This window comes from Artemia franciscana, chromosome 11 (genome assembly GCF_032884065.1).
Source record: "Artemia franciscana chromosome 11, ASM3288406v1, whole genome shotgun sequence".
Taxonomy (NCBI): Eukaryota; Metazoa; Arthropoda; class Branchiopoda; order Anostraca; family Artemiidae; genus Artemia; species Artemia franciscana.
This window is the reverse complement of record NC_088873.1, coordinates 33,741,192-33,757,626: the sequence shown is the minus strand read 5'-3', so window position 1 is coordinate 33,757,626 and position 16,435 is coordinate 33,741,192. Positions and strand designations below refer to the sequence as shown.

General features: G+C 35.5%; 2 protein-coding genes across 2 annotated transcripts in view; one reads left to right on the top strand and one right to left on the bottom strand.

Moving 5' to 3' along the window:
- LOC136033122 (nuclear pore complex protein Nup160 homolog) overlaps window positions 1-1,516 on the top strand; it is a 47,888-nt gene extending 46,372 nt beyond the window's left edge. The window contains exon 8 of the mRNA XM_065713752.1: window positions 1,381-1,516. Coding sequence (XP_065569824.1) covers window positions 1,381-1,500 — 120 coding nt within the window. The 3' untranslated portion in view covers window positions 1,501-1,516. The remainder of the gene's footprint in view (window positions 1-1,380) is intronic.
- Window positions 1,517-3,754: 2,238 nt separating this feature from the next.
- LOC136032602 (ankyrin-3-like) lies at window positions 3,755-6,094 on the bottom strand. The gene has a single exon (XM_065712871.1). The coding sequence runs from the start codon at window positions 6,092-6,094 to the stop codon at window positions 3,755-3,757; it is 2,340 nt and encodes a 779-aa protein (XP_065568943.1).
- Window positions 6,095-16,435: the final 10,341 nt, after the last annotated feature.

Genomic DNA, 16,435 nt, shown 5'->3' with positions numbered 1-16,435 from the left:
TCTTCAATCAAACTGTTCTTCTTAAAAAAGTCAGGCTACAAACATTTGATGCATAGGGCGATGGGCGACAAGCTTGTTACTTGTCCCTGTAATACTCGACGCCCTATGCGCCAGCAATGGCCCAGGAGGATCTTTATCCTTTTTTTTAGAAACATTTGAAAAATTAAAAAAAAAATGCAATGACAAACACTCACACAGAAACATTTCTCACAAAAGACACACCCTCCCCCGGATTCTACCCGCTTCAGCTATTTCTCAGCCTTTTCCTACCTTAATCCCACTACTGTACCTTCAAGTATAGAAAGTAAGGAGCAACATTAAAACTTAAAACGAACAGAAATTATTACGTATATAAAGGGCGTTGCCCCTCCTCAACACCTCGCTCTTTACGCTAAAGTTTGTTGTCCCAACTCTTTAAGAGCGACTCATGTTCTCCGAAAAGGAGTGTACTGAAGACTCTGGATTATACTACGAAATTTCCAGTGTTTTGCATTGCTACAGGACTTTCAAATTGTCCCAAAGGGTATTACCTCTCCTCAACACCTCGCTCTCTACGCTAAAGTTTGAATTTTGTCTCAATTCTTAAGAGCGACTCATGTTCTCCAAAAAGGAGTGTACTGAAGACTCTGGATTATACTGGATATACTGGATTATACGAAATTTCCAATATTTCGCATTGCTACAGGACCTCTAAATTGTCCCAAAAACGATACAAGGGTACAGCGTTGCTGACGTTTGTACTGATTGTAGAAAGAAAGAGCTGAATCGCCGGCATAAAAGATAAGATATAAGTAATTTTAAAAACAGCGTGGCCCAACGTACAGGGATGCAATCAGAAACGCTTGGAATAATCATGGACTCCTTTTGAAAGTTTCCTTGATTTCTAAGAGTCCTTGGACCTCAGTTGAAAGACCACTGCTATAGATAAATGATACAACTTGAAAAAATGTGGAAAATTCTGTTAAGCGACTATCACCAGAAGAGACATCTAATTTAAAGACATCTAAAAGACATATAAAAGGTATTTGCAAATATTTGCTGTTCACTTAAAATGTGTTTGGAACCAACTCCCAATTTTTTAGCTTTAGAAGTGGCTCTATGAAATTACTTATACTAACTTTCTCTATTGGTGAGAGATATTTGCGAATGGCAGGAATTGTTGATTTGTTTTATTGTGTTCTAAACAGAAGTTTAGTCTTCTGTTTGGTGTTTTTCTAGCCATGATTTGGCTTCTGTCTGGCCATAGTCAGATAGGGAAAAAGTTAATATGTTGTATTTTAGTATTATTAAACTACAATCTGTTATGGAAATTGCTCGAATATACTATTGATGTGTTATATTTTTGCTGATTACTTTTAAACTTTTTTTCTCTAATTTTAGGCCTTGTCAGATATGGAAAGAGTAACATCAAATTATTTGAAAGCTGTTAGAAACGCTGATGTTTCGGTTTTTGGTTTCTTGGATAATTGCTTATATGTTCATCTTATGTCTTTTCAATAAAATAGAAATCTGCTGAATTTTATACAGTATAATGGAAATTTTAATGGTATTGAGAATAGGAAATCCCTGTCGAGATTAAACTATGTTTTTTTTGGAAACTTATCTCTGAACTATTTCTTATTAACTATTTTTTTACTACTATTTTATTACTAATTTCTAATAATTACTAAAAATTTATTATAATACATAACATTATAATTAGATATAATAACATTATGTTATAATTTATAACAATACACATAATAATATTATAAACATTATCATAATAATTACTATTAACTATTACTTACTATCTCACTTATTTACTTACTTACTAAGAACTTTGTTCTTGGTCTGACAGAAATGGTTTATTTCCTTATTTCAGTATTTCCTTGGTGTTAACCACCTTAGTATGTCCCTCTTCTATGAGGCCTGAAATTATCACTAATCCCACCTCCACATGTAAAATTTTAATTGAGCACAATTACTCAACATATGATGATACACTGAAACAATTAATATTGACTTCACTTGATAGTCGTAGACATGAGTTGACATACATATTTGCACTAAACTGCCTGAATTCCCCACCCTGTTATGGTCTATTACCCGACCTTGAAGGACCATGAAGCCCTCCCCCCCCTACTGAAGCAATAAAGGGGGGGGGGAATTAATACCAAGTTTTTCTTCTCACTTAATTGGACTATCTGTCTTGGCTTTTTCTACAATTAGCCGTAATTTGATGACCACAACTATTCCACTCTATTTCAAAAGTCGACGCCAAATCCTCCGATTTCAAAGGACATTCACCCGATTTTTGAAAAAGCGACATGGAAGCACTGTTCCCATTTTTAGTGGCGAATGGGTAATTCATGCTACTTGAACTGAGTTGCCTATAATTTTGTTATCTTTTTATTTACAGAAACAGACAAATTTTCGGCGATGAACATAAACATTATTGCCCACGGAATTATGGCAGGAGTATAACAATAATCACTTGGTAAATAAAAATTCTGGCGAGATCAAACTAAAGACAAACCTTGACCTTACGGATCAATCCTGTTGATCTACAAATAATGCTGCAATACAAAACACAGGCTATAATAGCACCAATGTATAGAATTGGTCTTTAAAGAACCTGACATTCTTCGAGCCAGCACTTAGTTTTGGGTTGCACACTAATACAGCTCTAAATGATCATGAAAATTTGGTATATTTTGGAAATTTTAATATACTCTTGTTAGGAATCTATTTCCACCAATACACTGGCTTTACCTGTGCTATTACATTTTTCCCAGAAAGTTGTGTTCTCGTGTTACTTGTTTCTGCTTTTAAGTTTAACATATAATTTCTCAACTCGCGAAAAACATAGTTGTATGTACTTTCCGGTTCTTAAGCTTTTGTGTATTTTTTTTGTCTTTTTTATAATTCAAATAATCATATCTAGTATCATAAAAAAAAATAACAAGACAAAAAACGTCAACGAAATGATTCTTGCTTTCTTAGAAGACCGTTACCTTAGACACGCAGTATATATATCTAGAGATAGGATCTAAGGAAAGAAACTGATCATAAAAATGTACACTCTCAGGCCCCAATATCTTTATTTTTCTTGGGAGTCATGTTTGAACCAAAAGGGAATCAATTTTGTCAATCCCCCATCTTTTAGACTAATCAAGAAAGCAGGGATGTAGATAATAATTTCGCAAGATGCATGGAATTCACTGCAATCGCTTGAATTCCATAACAACCAAATAAAAATGATGAAAATCTTAATCTATGCTTGCAGCATTATTTACTTCTGGCCACAGCATTCATAATAGAAACTTCTGTTGTAGATGTTTTAACCATGAAATCTCCGCAAAATACCCTATTTGGCAGATAGAAAAAAACCAGTTGTGTCAATTTACAAAAATGTTAAGGGGTTGGAGTATTAGTAATTTACAAAATCTAAGAGGGAGGGGCAAATTTGCTGTTAAAAATTAAATGAAACTATCAGAAAGAGCATTTTCCATAAAAATACCTAAAAGAAGATGTTTTTTAAATATAGTGGGGGAACCAAAATCTTTGGGGGAGCAAACTTTCCTCTTTCCCTTTTAATTGGCACAACTGATGAAAGTTTAATTGCAATACTTGTCTCAAATATTAGAAAGCAGTCTTTTGATTCACATCTCCCAGCCATTCTCCACTCCATATAATATTTCTTGGATTCTTAACTTTGCAAGAGGTGGATTTTTAACTTTGCTGGCTCGCGAGACGTTTTAAACACATGCCTTTATTCGGAATAAATAAAATCTTCGCCTTTGCTTGAGATATCCACAAGCTGCGGCGGTGGTGCCCTATCTGAAGTTTTGACGATTTTTGGCTTTTTATTACTTTTAAAGATCGTTTTTAAAGCACCTGTTCTCCTATCCAACTCCTCGTATTTCCGGTTTATATAATTGCAAGAATGAAAGAAGCATCCTTTTCTTGTTTTCAAACTTATAAGCTCATCCTCATAAGTTAGGTAATTTTTCAAAATTTCCGGAATTTCCAAAACATTATTGCACATTTGAAGTGCATTTTTATTTATTATGTCCCGGCAAATTGATTTCAACGTATACGGATGAAAAACTGCGTTATTTTCTAAAAGATATTCACTTACCCTTGAGTGGTTAGATAAAAACGCTAGCATTAAAGGTGTATCATTATTGGAGTTTAAAGAATTCAGGCCTGCACCCTTTGACACTAGTAGCCTACACACATCTAAGCGACTGTTCTGTGCCGCAAGATGTAAAGGAGTTGACTTACTAGAATCTAAAGCATCTATTGCTGCACTATTTGAAATCAATAGCTGACAGGCTTTTAGTTTTCCATAAAAAGCAGCATAATGTAGAGGCGTTTCATTTATAAAATCTATAGCATCTATTGTAGCACCCTTTGAAATTAATAACTGACAAATATCTAGATTTTCAGTCATAACAGCTATAAGTAAAGGCGTTTTTTCCCTAGAATCTATGGCATCTATTGTCGCACCTTGTGAAATTAATAGCTGACAAATAACTAGATTTCCAGTCTCAACTGCTATATGTAAAGGCGTTTGTTTCTGACAAGTTATGGCATCTATTTCAGCGCCATTGGAAATCAATAGCTGACACATATCTTGATTTTCTCGGCGAATAGCTATATGAAAAGGCGTTTCTTTCCAAGAATTTCTGGCATCTATTGCAGTGCCCTTTGAAATCAATAGCTGAGAAATATCTAGATTTTGAGTACTAGCAGCTTCGAGCAAAACCGAATTTTCTAAGGATTTTATGGAATCGATTACAGCCTCCTTTGAAAGCAACATCTGACATATATTTAGATTCCCATTTTGAACAGCTAGACACAAAGGTGTTTGACTCCAAGTATCTATGGCATCTACTCTAGCACCCTTTGAAATCAATAGCTGACAAATATCTAGGTATCCAGACGCACAAGCAATATGTAAAGGCGTTGTTTCCCAAGACTTTACGTTATCTATTGTAGCACCCTTTGAAATTAATAGCTGACAAATACCTAGATTTCTAGTCGCAACAGCTATGTGTAAAGGCGTATGTTTCCCAAAATTTCTGGCACCTAATGCAGCACCCTTTGAAATCAATAGCTGACAAATATTTAGATTTCCAGCCGCAACAGCTATATGTAAAGGCGTTTGTTTGTAAGAATTTCTGGCATCTAATACAGCACCCTTTGAAATCAATAGCTGACAAATATCTAGATTTCCAATCGCAACAGCTATGTGTAAAGGCGTTTCTTTCCCAAAATTGCTGCCATCTCTGGCATCTAATGCAGCACCCTTTGAAATCAATAGCTGACAAACATTCAGATTTCCAGTCGCAACAGCTATATGTAAAGGCGTTTGTTTATAAGAATTTCTGGCATCTAATACAGCACCCTTTGAAATCAATAGCTGACAAATATCTAGGTATCCAGCCGCAACAGCTATATGTAAAGGCGTTTGTTTGTAAGAATTTCTGGCATCTAATACAGCACCCTTTGAAATCAATAGCTGACAAATATCTAGATTTCCAATCGCAACAGCTATGTGTAAAGGCGTTTCTTTCCCAAAATTGCTGCCATCTCTGGCATCTAATGCAGCACCCTTTGAAATCAATAGCTGACAAACATTCAGATTTCCAGTCGCAACAGCTATATGTAAAGGCGTTTGTTTATAAGAATTTCTGGCATCTAATACAGCACCCTTTGAAATCAATAGCTGACAAATATCTAGGTATCCAGCCGCAACAGCTATATGTAAAGGCGTTTGTTTATAAGAATTTCTGGCTTCTAATACAGCACCCTTTGAAATCAATAGCTGAAAAATATCTAGGTATCCAGCTGCAACAGCTATATGTAAAGGCGTTTGTTTATAAGAATTTCTGGCATCTAATACAGCACCCTTTGAAATCAATAGCTGACAAACATCTAGATTTCCAATTGCAACAGCTATATGTAAAGGTGTTTGTTTATAAGAATTTCTGGCATTTAATGCAGCACCCTTTGAAATCAATAGCTGACAAACATCTAGATTTCCAATCGCAACAGCTATATGTAAATGTGAAGGAGTTCTACCTCCATTATCTTTGACATCCATTGTATCACCATTTGAAATGAAAATTTTTCTAAGCTTGGTAGGTACAACATTTTTACCTTGGTCCGCATCGTTACGTGAACGTTTATTTTGTGTTGATGTCTTCAGCATGGTCCTTTGTAATAAATTGAGGTGACGTTGCTTTAGTTTCCTCTTATATCGGTACCTTACATCATAACGAATGACGTCATTTTGGTAATCAAGAAGGATATTCAGCCTCATAATGTTTTTAAGTTTTAGTATGACGTTTTTATGATTTTAACATATATGAATCCATTTTGAAGTCATTTCATCGTGTAGATGAAGATGTATCTTCTGCCGAAAATATATCATACACAGAAATAGTTTTCGGCTTTTTAGGTGGATATGGTAAAAGACGAATCCCCGTCGAAACCATAGTTATCACTTAGTTTTAATAGAACACACACATAATTGTATCCAACAATTATGACGTCATTCATAATAGTGTATATGACAAAAAATTATTCTGTGTTTGACAAACAATCATTTTTAATTTAAAATATTATTTTTGGGGAATTGCAAAAGATTTGGTAATATCTTTTAAAATATGATTCAAACCAGTGGATGTTGATCACGCATGAAAAACGGCACTTCAAGTGTAAAAACACTAAGCTAAGCATTAATGTAATAGATATTAAATGAAAGTTTTTTTTTCTGAAAGTAAGGAACACCATTAAAACTTGAAACGAACAAAAACTTGAAACCACAGAAACTCACCTCAATCACAAAATCTCCCGCTCCGAAAGTGTCTATGCTTCCCAAAAACAAATGATATACGTAGATTTTACAAATTTCATAGCTTAAAGATGTCTGAAAGGCCTTAAATATAATACATAGTTAAGATACAGATTGTATATTCTTCCCTGCAAAGATACTTAGAGATATGCAACCGTTTTTTACGCGTTTCTATGAAGGAGTCGCTTCCCTCCTCAATGCCTTGCTTTTTACGCTAAAGCTTTAAAGACTTTACGAAATACTTCCTTTTCTATTCAAACGACCAATGTTTATGTAGCCGTTCTTAAAAAATTGGGAAAAACAGTCAAACTTCAGCGTAAATAACAGTATTGAGGATGGAGGTGATGGAGTATTGAGGATGGAAGATGGAAATGAAACTCTGTTCATTTGAGTTTTAATGATCTTTACTTTCAGTTTAAAATGTTTTTTTTTTATTCTGATCATTTTTTAAATAACACCCGTAGATTTGTTTCACTCTTCTTAAATATTCCCTTCTCACAGGAAAGTCAAGCGTAGAAATTTCTACCACGTAAACTGATTCCCGTAAAACCCCCTCCAGATAGTAAAAAACTCGCCCCCGTAAATTTTCTTGCGGTCGATTCAGCTTGAAAAATTCTCCTTAGCATGGTGTCATTTGGAAAAGACTAATTTCCAATCATTTCTTCAATCGCTTCGGAAATCCTCTCTTTTCGTAAAATGGTTTTTCTGGAAATCCAAACTGAAAATAGCCTCAGGATAATTTTTCCAGAACCATCTTCAGTAAAAATCTGACTTGGGAAAAAGAGTATGACAATTAAAAACAATTTCGAACAGTAATTCTTTCAGATCGCCCCAGGTAGAATTTTCTATGTAAAAACCCCTCCCCCAGAAATTTCCCTCTCAGCAGAGGAATAATTAAAACCAAATTTGCTTTTTTTTTTGGCTAAATGGCTTTCTCATTTGAGAAAAAAGAGCGGGAGAGGAAGCCTAGTTGCCCTTCGACTTTTCGGTTAATTAAAAAGGTAACTAGAACTTTTAATTTTTTACGAATCTTTTTATTAGTAAAAGATTTACTTAACTTATAAATTAGGTTACGTAAAGAAATTTTGTATTCTCATATTTTTATTACATATATGAGGAGTTTCGCCCCCTCGTCAGTACCTCGCTGTTTACACTAAAGCTTAAATTTTGTCGCAAGTCATTAAGAATGACCCCTGAATCACAAAAGCCATAGCATAAATAGTTGAAATTACTAAAAATACTTTAGCGTAAAGAGCGAGGTATTAGGAGGAGGTGAGCCCCTCATATTGATAATAATTTCTGTTTATTTTAAGTTTTAATGCTGTTCCTTATTTCCAGCTGAAAAAACTTTTTCATATTAATTTTTTCATCGTTTTTTTAAATAATACTAGTAAATCCTGGGCTCCCTTCATGGAAATTTTCTTCCCAAATGACAAATTCTCGATGGAAAGTTCCCCCAGCGTATCCCCCTCTTCTCAACCCCTTCCCCCGTCCAAAAAAAATCCTCCTGAAAACACCTGTACACTTCCCAATAACCATTACTATATGTAAACGCTGGTCAAAGTTTGTAACTTGTTACCCCTCCCACGGGGAATATGGGGGAGTAAGTTGTCCCCAAAGACATAGTCATAAGATTTTTCCACTACGCTTAATAAAATGGCTATCTCAGAATTTTGATCCGTTGATTTTGGTAAAATAATTATCGTGGGAGGGGGCCTAGGTGCCCTCCAATTTTTTGATCACTTAAAAAGGGCACTAGAACTTTTCAATTCCATTAGAATGAGCCCTCTTGCAATATTATAGGACAGCTGGGTCGATACGATCACCCCTGGAAAAAAAAACAACAAAAAAACAAATAAACACGCAACCGTGATCTGCCTCCTGGCAAAAAATACAAAATTCCACATTTTTGTAGATAGGAGCTTGAAACTTCTACAGTATGGTTCTCTGATACGCTGAATCTGACGGTGTGATTTTCATTAAGATTCTATGATTTCTAGGGGGCGTTTCCCCCTATTTTCTAAAATAAAGCAAATTTTCTCAGGCTCCTAACTTTTGATGGGTAAGACTAAACTTGATGAAACTTCTATATTTAAAATCAGCTTTAAAATGCGATTCTTTTGTTGTAGCTATTGGCATCAAAATTAGATTGGGAAAGCTGACTCTTCATGGTGCTTCTGCGAGTCTAATGGAAACATATAATCATCTTCTATTTTATTGCCTTTGTTTATTGTAGAGCACGTAAAGTAATGGAATTTGAACTAAGTGAATTAAGAGACTTGACTTTTAGTTATAGAGCAAAATCATGGGGGGGGGGGGGGGTCAATATGACAAGGTCGCCAAGGAGCAAAATCTCAGGGAAAACTGAATTTCACAAAGGTGCCAATAATTGACGAAATTGACAAATTTGTTAAGAAAAGGAGGGAAAAAAGAAACGAACAGAGAAAAGGGGGCACGGGAGAAATCTCGGGGGGTTAAGGGTCCCGTCCCCTCGATCCACCAGTGTTCTAGTCCTTTACATAGGCACCATTTGGGGGGGGGGGGGGGCAGGGGTGGGCAAATGCCCACCCCAGATATTCCAGGGGGCCCAAGCTTCCACCAAAAAAGGCCTTTTGCTGGCCATAATAATATTACTATTTGCTATTAACCATTGTAAACTTTGAAAGCAGGTTAGATACACTATTAAATTCTCAAGTTCTGTCAAATGCCCATTTCCTAGATGATTATATTAATATTATAAATTCTGAATATTTACAGTAATTCCTCTAAGTTCATAGACTAAAATAGGTTAGTTCCTGGTCTATCATTCCTTGATGGAATCGTTCCTTGGTATCTTCCAATTGCACTACATAGAAGCAATTATGCGAGTCACGATATCGGTGTCTTGGAAACTCCATGCCGTCACCATCGACTTGGTTATTTCTCGATCACGCACCCTGATTCAGGCCACAAGAAGCAAACTCACCGACCTGCGTTCAGATGCTTCATTTGTATCGCTTTTCAAGAAGGCTAAAGAGTTTGCAACAGAACTCGAAATTGAAGTACCTGTTGTGAATGGACCCGTGACTAGACCCTCTTCTGTTGGTCAGATAGGACGAACTTGAAGAACTCAAAAGATCACAAAGCACCGAAAACAATTTTTGACAACTTTGACGCTAGGAAAGAATTTAATCGAATCTGGAAATTGGACTACTACTTTGGCGGATGAAATGAATCAAGAATACTTCAAAACTTTTGACCGTCTACAAGCCGAATTTGACAGAAGGTTCACAGATAACTTGCCAGTGCTGAGTACGCTCGAAGCCTTGGATCCAAGCTCAACAAAGCTTATGGACACAGATCTACTCAAGTGTTTCTCTTCTCTTTACAGCGAGCTGGATATCGACAGCATTCTTATCAAATCTCTAGCTGGTATTGCCAAGCGTTTCTTGCTCAATGAGGAGAAAAAGCCGAAAAACTTCCTAGACATTGTTGACCATCTTCAGGCATTACCAGTAGCTTACTCAGAAGTAATTAAAGTACTTCGTATTGCTGCCACACTTCCTGAGACAACAGTGAGCAGTGAGTGTTTGTATTCTAGCCTAGAAATAGTGAATAGCTGCCTGCGGTCTACAACAGGAGATGATCGTCTCAGTCACCTCCTTTTGATATTTGCAGAGAAGGATTTAGTAAAAAATTTGGACTACAACCAGCTTGTTGACGATTTTGCAAAGATGAAAGCTTGGCGGTTCCCTTTGTTACCTTGAATGTTGTTATAGTTTTCGTTTCATCTTGCTATGTGTTTCCTTTTTGCAAATATATTTGACCTGGAAGATTTCTGCTGAAAGAAAACTGAGATTTTGGTTACAACCCTCAGCATAACAATGAAGGTTATTTTCACCGACGTTTTGTTTTCTTAAATAAGAAAGTTTCTCGCTGAAGAATGCCAGTCTGTAGTCTGGTTGAATTTTCCACTTTCAGTTTAATCACTTAACCTCGTTGATTGTAGTCTTAATCTTAGAGGCCAGTGTGGCTGAGTTCCTCATTTGGTTACAGTACATTTTCAAGCAACACACGGGAGCTGAAAATGCATTTTTACTTAGACTATTTGACCAATATACCTCCAAAACCCGAATTTTTCTTAAGCCATACAAAGTGAATCGGGGGGGGGGGGGCAGATGGAGTTCATGCTCACCCCAAGATTTGGCCAAAATGGTGCCTCTGGTCCTTTATCATAAGTTGAAAGTGACTGGAGACCAACTTGCTAAGGGAGGGACTATTTTCCAAGGGATATTCACCGGTAATCATTTTCAACAAGGCGTATTTTGCACGGTTTTTTTAGGGGGGGGTGTATGTGTCGAAAAGGAAAGACTATGACAGATTCTTTGACAGTGTGGTACATTGTTAGGAAGAGAGCTATTTTTTACAGGGATGATTTTCCATTGGAAGGGAGTTTTTTTTTTGGGTGGGGTGGGAGTAGACTTTTCAGCAGAAATTTTACACGGGGAAAATTTGGCTGAATTCAAATACAAATTTGCTCCTTCACCTCGTGAGAAATAATCCATGAAGAACTATCTATTAGAATTATCTACGAGAAACTTCTAGATGAAGGGGAGGGATCTTGGAAAAGTTTTCAACATAGAAGTAATTTTCGGAATGAATTAATAAACAATCAGAAATAAAGTAAATATTAGTATCTTTTTTTAGTAAGAATATGAAGAATAAGCTAAGAAGAATTTTTCCTTCGGAATAGTGAACTTTTTTTTGGGGGGGGGGCATTTGTAGCAATGACACACTTTTACGATGGCAATTTTATGGGGGATGAATTTTACATAGGGGAACTTCCTTAGGGTAATTAACATGAATGAGGAGGTATTTATCGGAATATTATTCGAAAAAAGTTAGAAGTTAAATTTTAAGAAAAACTATTTTTTCAGTTGAAAGTGAGGAGAAGCGCTAAAACCTGAAAAGTTTATATGTGGGTTGCCTCTTCCTCGATACCCCACTCTTTATACTAAAGTTAGACCTTCATTCAAAATTCTTAAAGAGATACTTTTTTTGAAGTGTTTAAAACCTGAGCATGAAGAGAGATGTATTGAAAAGGAGGCTGCAAATTAAAGGAATAATATCTGTTCTCTTAAAGTTGTAATATTACTTCTTACTTTTAATAGACAAAAATTGTAGCTTTTTATGTTTAATTATCATAAAGATTGATAACTTACAACTTCTTGAAAATACATTTCTAAACTCCTTCCGAAATCCCAAGGCTATAATCAAATTCTCCAATTAATAGTGTGTGACATGTAAAAATATGCTAAACATTCCTGATTTTTAGTGCAAGTTTATTCAATTTTCCAAATAAGAAATACATTTTAACCCACCCTCTAGATTAAGCAAATACCGTTTGCAAGTAATTTTATGGAAATATTACCTGTTTTGGTATTTAATTTATAAAAAGGACAGTAAGTGAAAAATATTCCCCACCCGAATTTCCATATATTAGATCTACTGTCCACTGATTTCCACTGCGAAGGACATATATTAAAACCCGGTATACGGGGTAATCTCCAGTACCTGCAACTATTTATCAAGACCTGTTAAAGTTTTGACACATTGATATTAGACTTCAAAATACTACTTAAACATCAGATATTCATCTCTCATACGCCATCTTCTATTCGAAGTAGCCTACCTACTACCTGTATATTCGATAGACACGCTTTTATATCCATGCTAAAAGCTAAAACAAGAGACATCCATGGCTACCACTTTATTCTTATTAACAAAACAAGTCTTTTGACGTATTTTCTGATTATCCCATCACCTTCCTATTAGCTTATGAAGCAAAACAAGTTTTGTGATGTCAGGGGTTAAACCTGCCTGGATTCCATATTTGTATCTTTTTTAATCAAATTGGCATGGCTGCAAGAAACCTGTTTTGTTACATGCCATGAACGGCTTGGCCTGTTTTCGAGAGACCCAACGAAATTAGCTGCCAAGAAAGCAGTGTCCCTACTATCTTCAACTGTACCTTTTGCTACTTGTTGATTTTTACCTTTAATTAGTTATCTTGTTTTGTATGCTCTATCTTGACATAGTTCTTCATCCTTCTGGCAACAGAAATTTTTTTTTACTAGATTATATATTTTCATTGGTATTACCAAAAATAAAATTGTTAAACGTTTAAGAAAATGAAGGAAGAGCAGCAATAGAGACCTGCGTCTTCAAATAGAAGGAGATCACACTCGATCTTTTTGGGTCGAATCTTTGGTAGCGGTGACCAGTCCTTCAAGGGTGACCTCCAAAGTCTTTTGACATCATGCGTCTTGATTGACTCCATCAACTTTTCAACAACAGACACAGGTTGCGGTGGCCTATCTCTTAATGATCGCTCCGATGCCTTGAAGAGATATAGATGATAAAAGAGACGCAAAATAGTTATTCTGAAAAATGTGTTGGATCTGACTGGATAGATGTTTATAAAATTTTGGATTGTTGTTAGCTTTTCTTTTAATGAACGCTCGGACAGCTTCAAGAGAGGTTATTACACGTTTAAAGCTTGGATCTTTGGAGATGGAAAACAGTGAGAAAAAAAAGAAGAAATACAAAAAGTAAAAAAAACTTCTCCAATAATGGTTTTTGATCTGGCGTGAAAAATTTTCATAAGGCATAGAAAGAAGAACAAAATTTTAAAGAAGGGTTCTCAACCAAACTTTGATTAATTCTATAATTACTTAAATATACAAATGTTTCCCTATCGAAAATAATAGTCAGTCATTTTACTTTGAAGACGACGTGAACATTTCGGGCTCCTGTAAGACTGATTTATTGTCGAGTTACAAAAAATCGGTATATTTGAAGTTAAACTTCAAATACAACCACACTGTGACAGTTACGACAAACTTGAAATGATTTCAGTGTAAGTGATTAACGTTTCTTCATAGATTATAGGATGTTTAATAGATTAGATTAGAGAGGCATACATCCTCTGCTTTCAACCTTTGTGTGTAACAGCGGCTGAGCTTACAGAGTCCCACCACCGACTCCTACCCTAAGCCACAGGATTTTAACCTACATCAAGATCTTAACTCTTGTCCCAGAGGATATAGGATTCTAACCCCAGTTTGTAATCCACTCGGCTAAAATAGCTTTATAAAACTTAGTCTAAAAGCAGTACCTCTCCGCAACAGGAATTCTAATAGATTTGCAGGTCAGATAATCAAAGGACTGTAGCTTTATATTGGAGTGAGACTGCAGAGACAGGAAAAAATATAAGAATAGTATAAGAAAATAAGGATAAAAATGCACAAAAGAAAATAAGGTAGATGCATTAAATCTGCTGCCTTGAGAGGAGAATATTGTTAAAAATTCTCTTTTCCACCGGAAACACGTGTATTTACCTCCACTACATACTAAATAGAATCTTATCAAATTTTCCTTGAAAGCTATGAATAAGACATACCACGGACACATGTATTTGAGCGATAAGTTTGTATAGATCATTGAAGAAAAAAACTAAAAATATTTATTCATCATAGAAGAGAAAAAAATGGCTGACGAAAGTTTCCATTATTTGTTGAGAGCCGTAAAAGACCAGCATTGGTATCTTCCATAAATGTTTATAAGAGCTTTTTAGGCAACCATAATGTAGTAATTAGTACAATATTGTACAACAACTATTGACACGAAACCCAATATGGATGTAACATTTCACGTAAGATACGTTCCTTGAACGTCTATTTGGACTTTTCAACGGATATCCCTACATCCGTTGGTGACAAACATGTAAAACGGTTCCATCACAACATTTTCAAAAATGAGAAGCTTAATCAAGACAAATAAAGTACTGCGATGGCGTCTGGATACAATCACACCTAATTTACGTAAAACAGTAATAAATGGACTATCAGGCATATACAGAAATGCTGAAATTAGATCTGTATTCAGGGAGGAAACATTTTTTAGCAAAAGTATGTTTTATTTCGATAACTGAAATTTCTACTTGTTTTTCCAAACAAGTGATTATAGGACTAACTAAACATTAAATAAAAAAAACAAGTTTTTTTAACTGAAAGTAAGGAGCGACATTAAAACTTAAAACGACCAAAAATTACTTCGTATATGAAAGAGGCTGCTTCCTCATCAACGCCCCGCTCTTTACGCTAAAGTTTGACTCTTTCTCTCAATTCTTCTTTTTAAAACAGTAAAAAACTTTAGCGTAAAGAGCGGGGCGTTGATGAGGAAGCAGCCTCTTTCATATACGAAGTAATTTCTGGTCGTTTTAAGTTTTAATGTCGCTCCTTACTTTCAGTTAAAAAAACTTGTTTTTTTTTATTTAATTTCTGGACGTTTTTGAATCAATGCATGTTTTGATTTTGGCTCTCCGCAGAGGAATAATTAAAACAAAATTTGCATTTTTTTTTTTTTGGCTAAATGGCTTTCTCATAATTTTGATCGAATGATTTTGAGACAAAAAAAAGAGCGGGGGAGGAAGCCTAGTTGCCCTCCGGTTTTTTGGTTAATTAAAAAGGCAACTAGAATTTTTGATTTTTTACGAATATTTTTATTAGTAAAAGATTTACGTAACTTATAAATTAGCTTAAGTAAAGAACTTTTGTATTCTCATATTTTTATTACATATATGAGGGGGTTCCCCCCTTGTCAGATCCTCGCTCTTTACATTAAAGCTTAAATTTTGTCCCAATTCATTAAGAATGACCCCAGAATCACAAAAGCTGTAGAATAAATAGTTGAAATTACTAAAAATACTTTAGCGTAAAGAGCGAGGTATTAGGAGGAGGTGAGCCCCTCAAATGGGTAATAATTTCTGTTTGTTTTAAGTTTTAATGCTGCTCCTTACTTCCAGCTGAAAGAACTTTTTCATATTTATTTTTTCATTTTTTTTTAAATAATGCTAGTAAATCCTGCACTCCCTTCATGGAGATTTTCTTCCGCCATGACAAACTATCGATGGAAAGTTCCCCCAGCATATCCCCCTCTTCTCAACCCCTCCCCCAACCAGAAAAATCCTCCTGAAAACGCCTGTACACTTCCCAATAACCATTACTATATGTAAGCACTGGTCAAAGTTTGTAACTTGTTGCCCCTCCCACGGGGACTGTGGGGGAATAAGTCGTCCCCAAAGACATAGTTATAAGGTTTTTTGACTACGCTGAATAAAATGGCTATCTCAGAATTTTGATTTGTTGACTTTGGTAAAATAATTAGCTTTGGAGGGGGCCTAGGTGCCCTCCAATTTTTTTGGTCACTTAAAAAGGGCACTAGAACTTTTCATTTCCGTTAAAATGAGCCCTCTTGCAACATTCTAGGACAACTGGGTCGATACGATCACCCCTGGGAAAAAGAGAAAAAAAAACAAAAAAACAAAAAAACAAATAAACACGCATCCGTGATCTGCCTTCTGGCAAAAAATACAAAATTCCACATTTTTGTAGATAGGAGCTTGAAACTTCTACAGTAGGGTTCTCTGATACGGTGAATCTGATGGTGTGATTTTCGTAAAGATTCTATGACTTCTAGGGGACGTTTCCCCCTATTTTCTAAAATAACGCAAATTTTCTCAGGCTCGTAATTTTAATGGGTAAGACT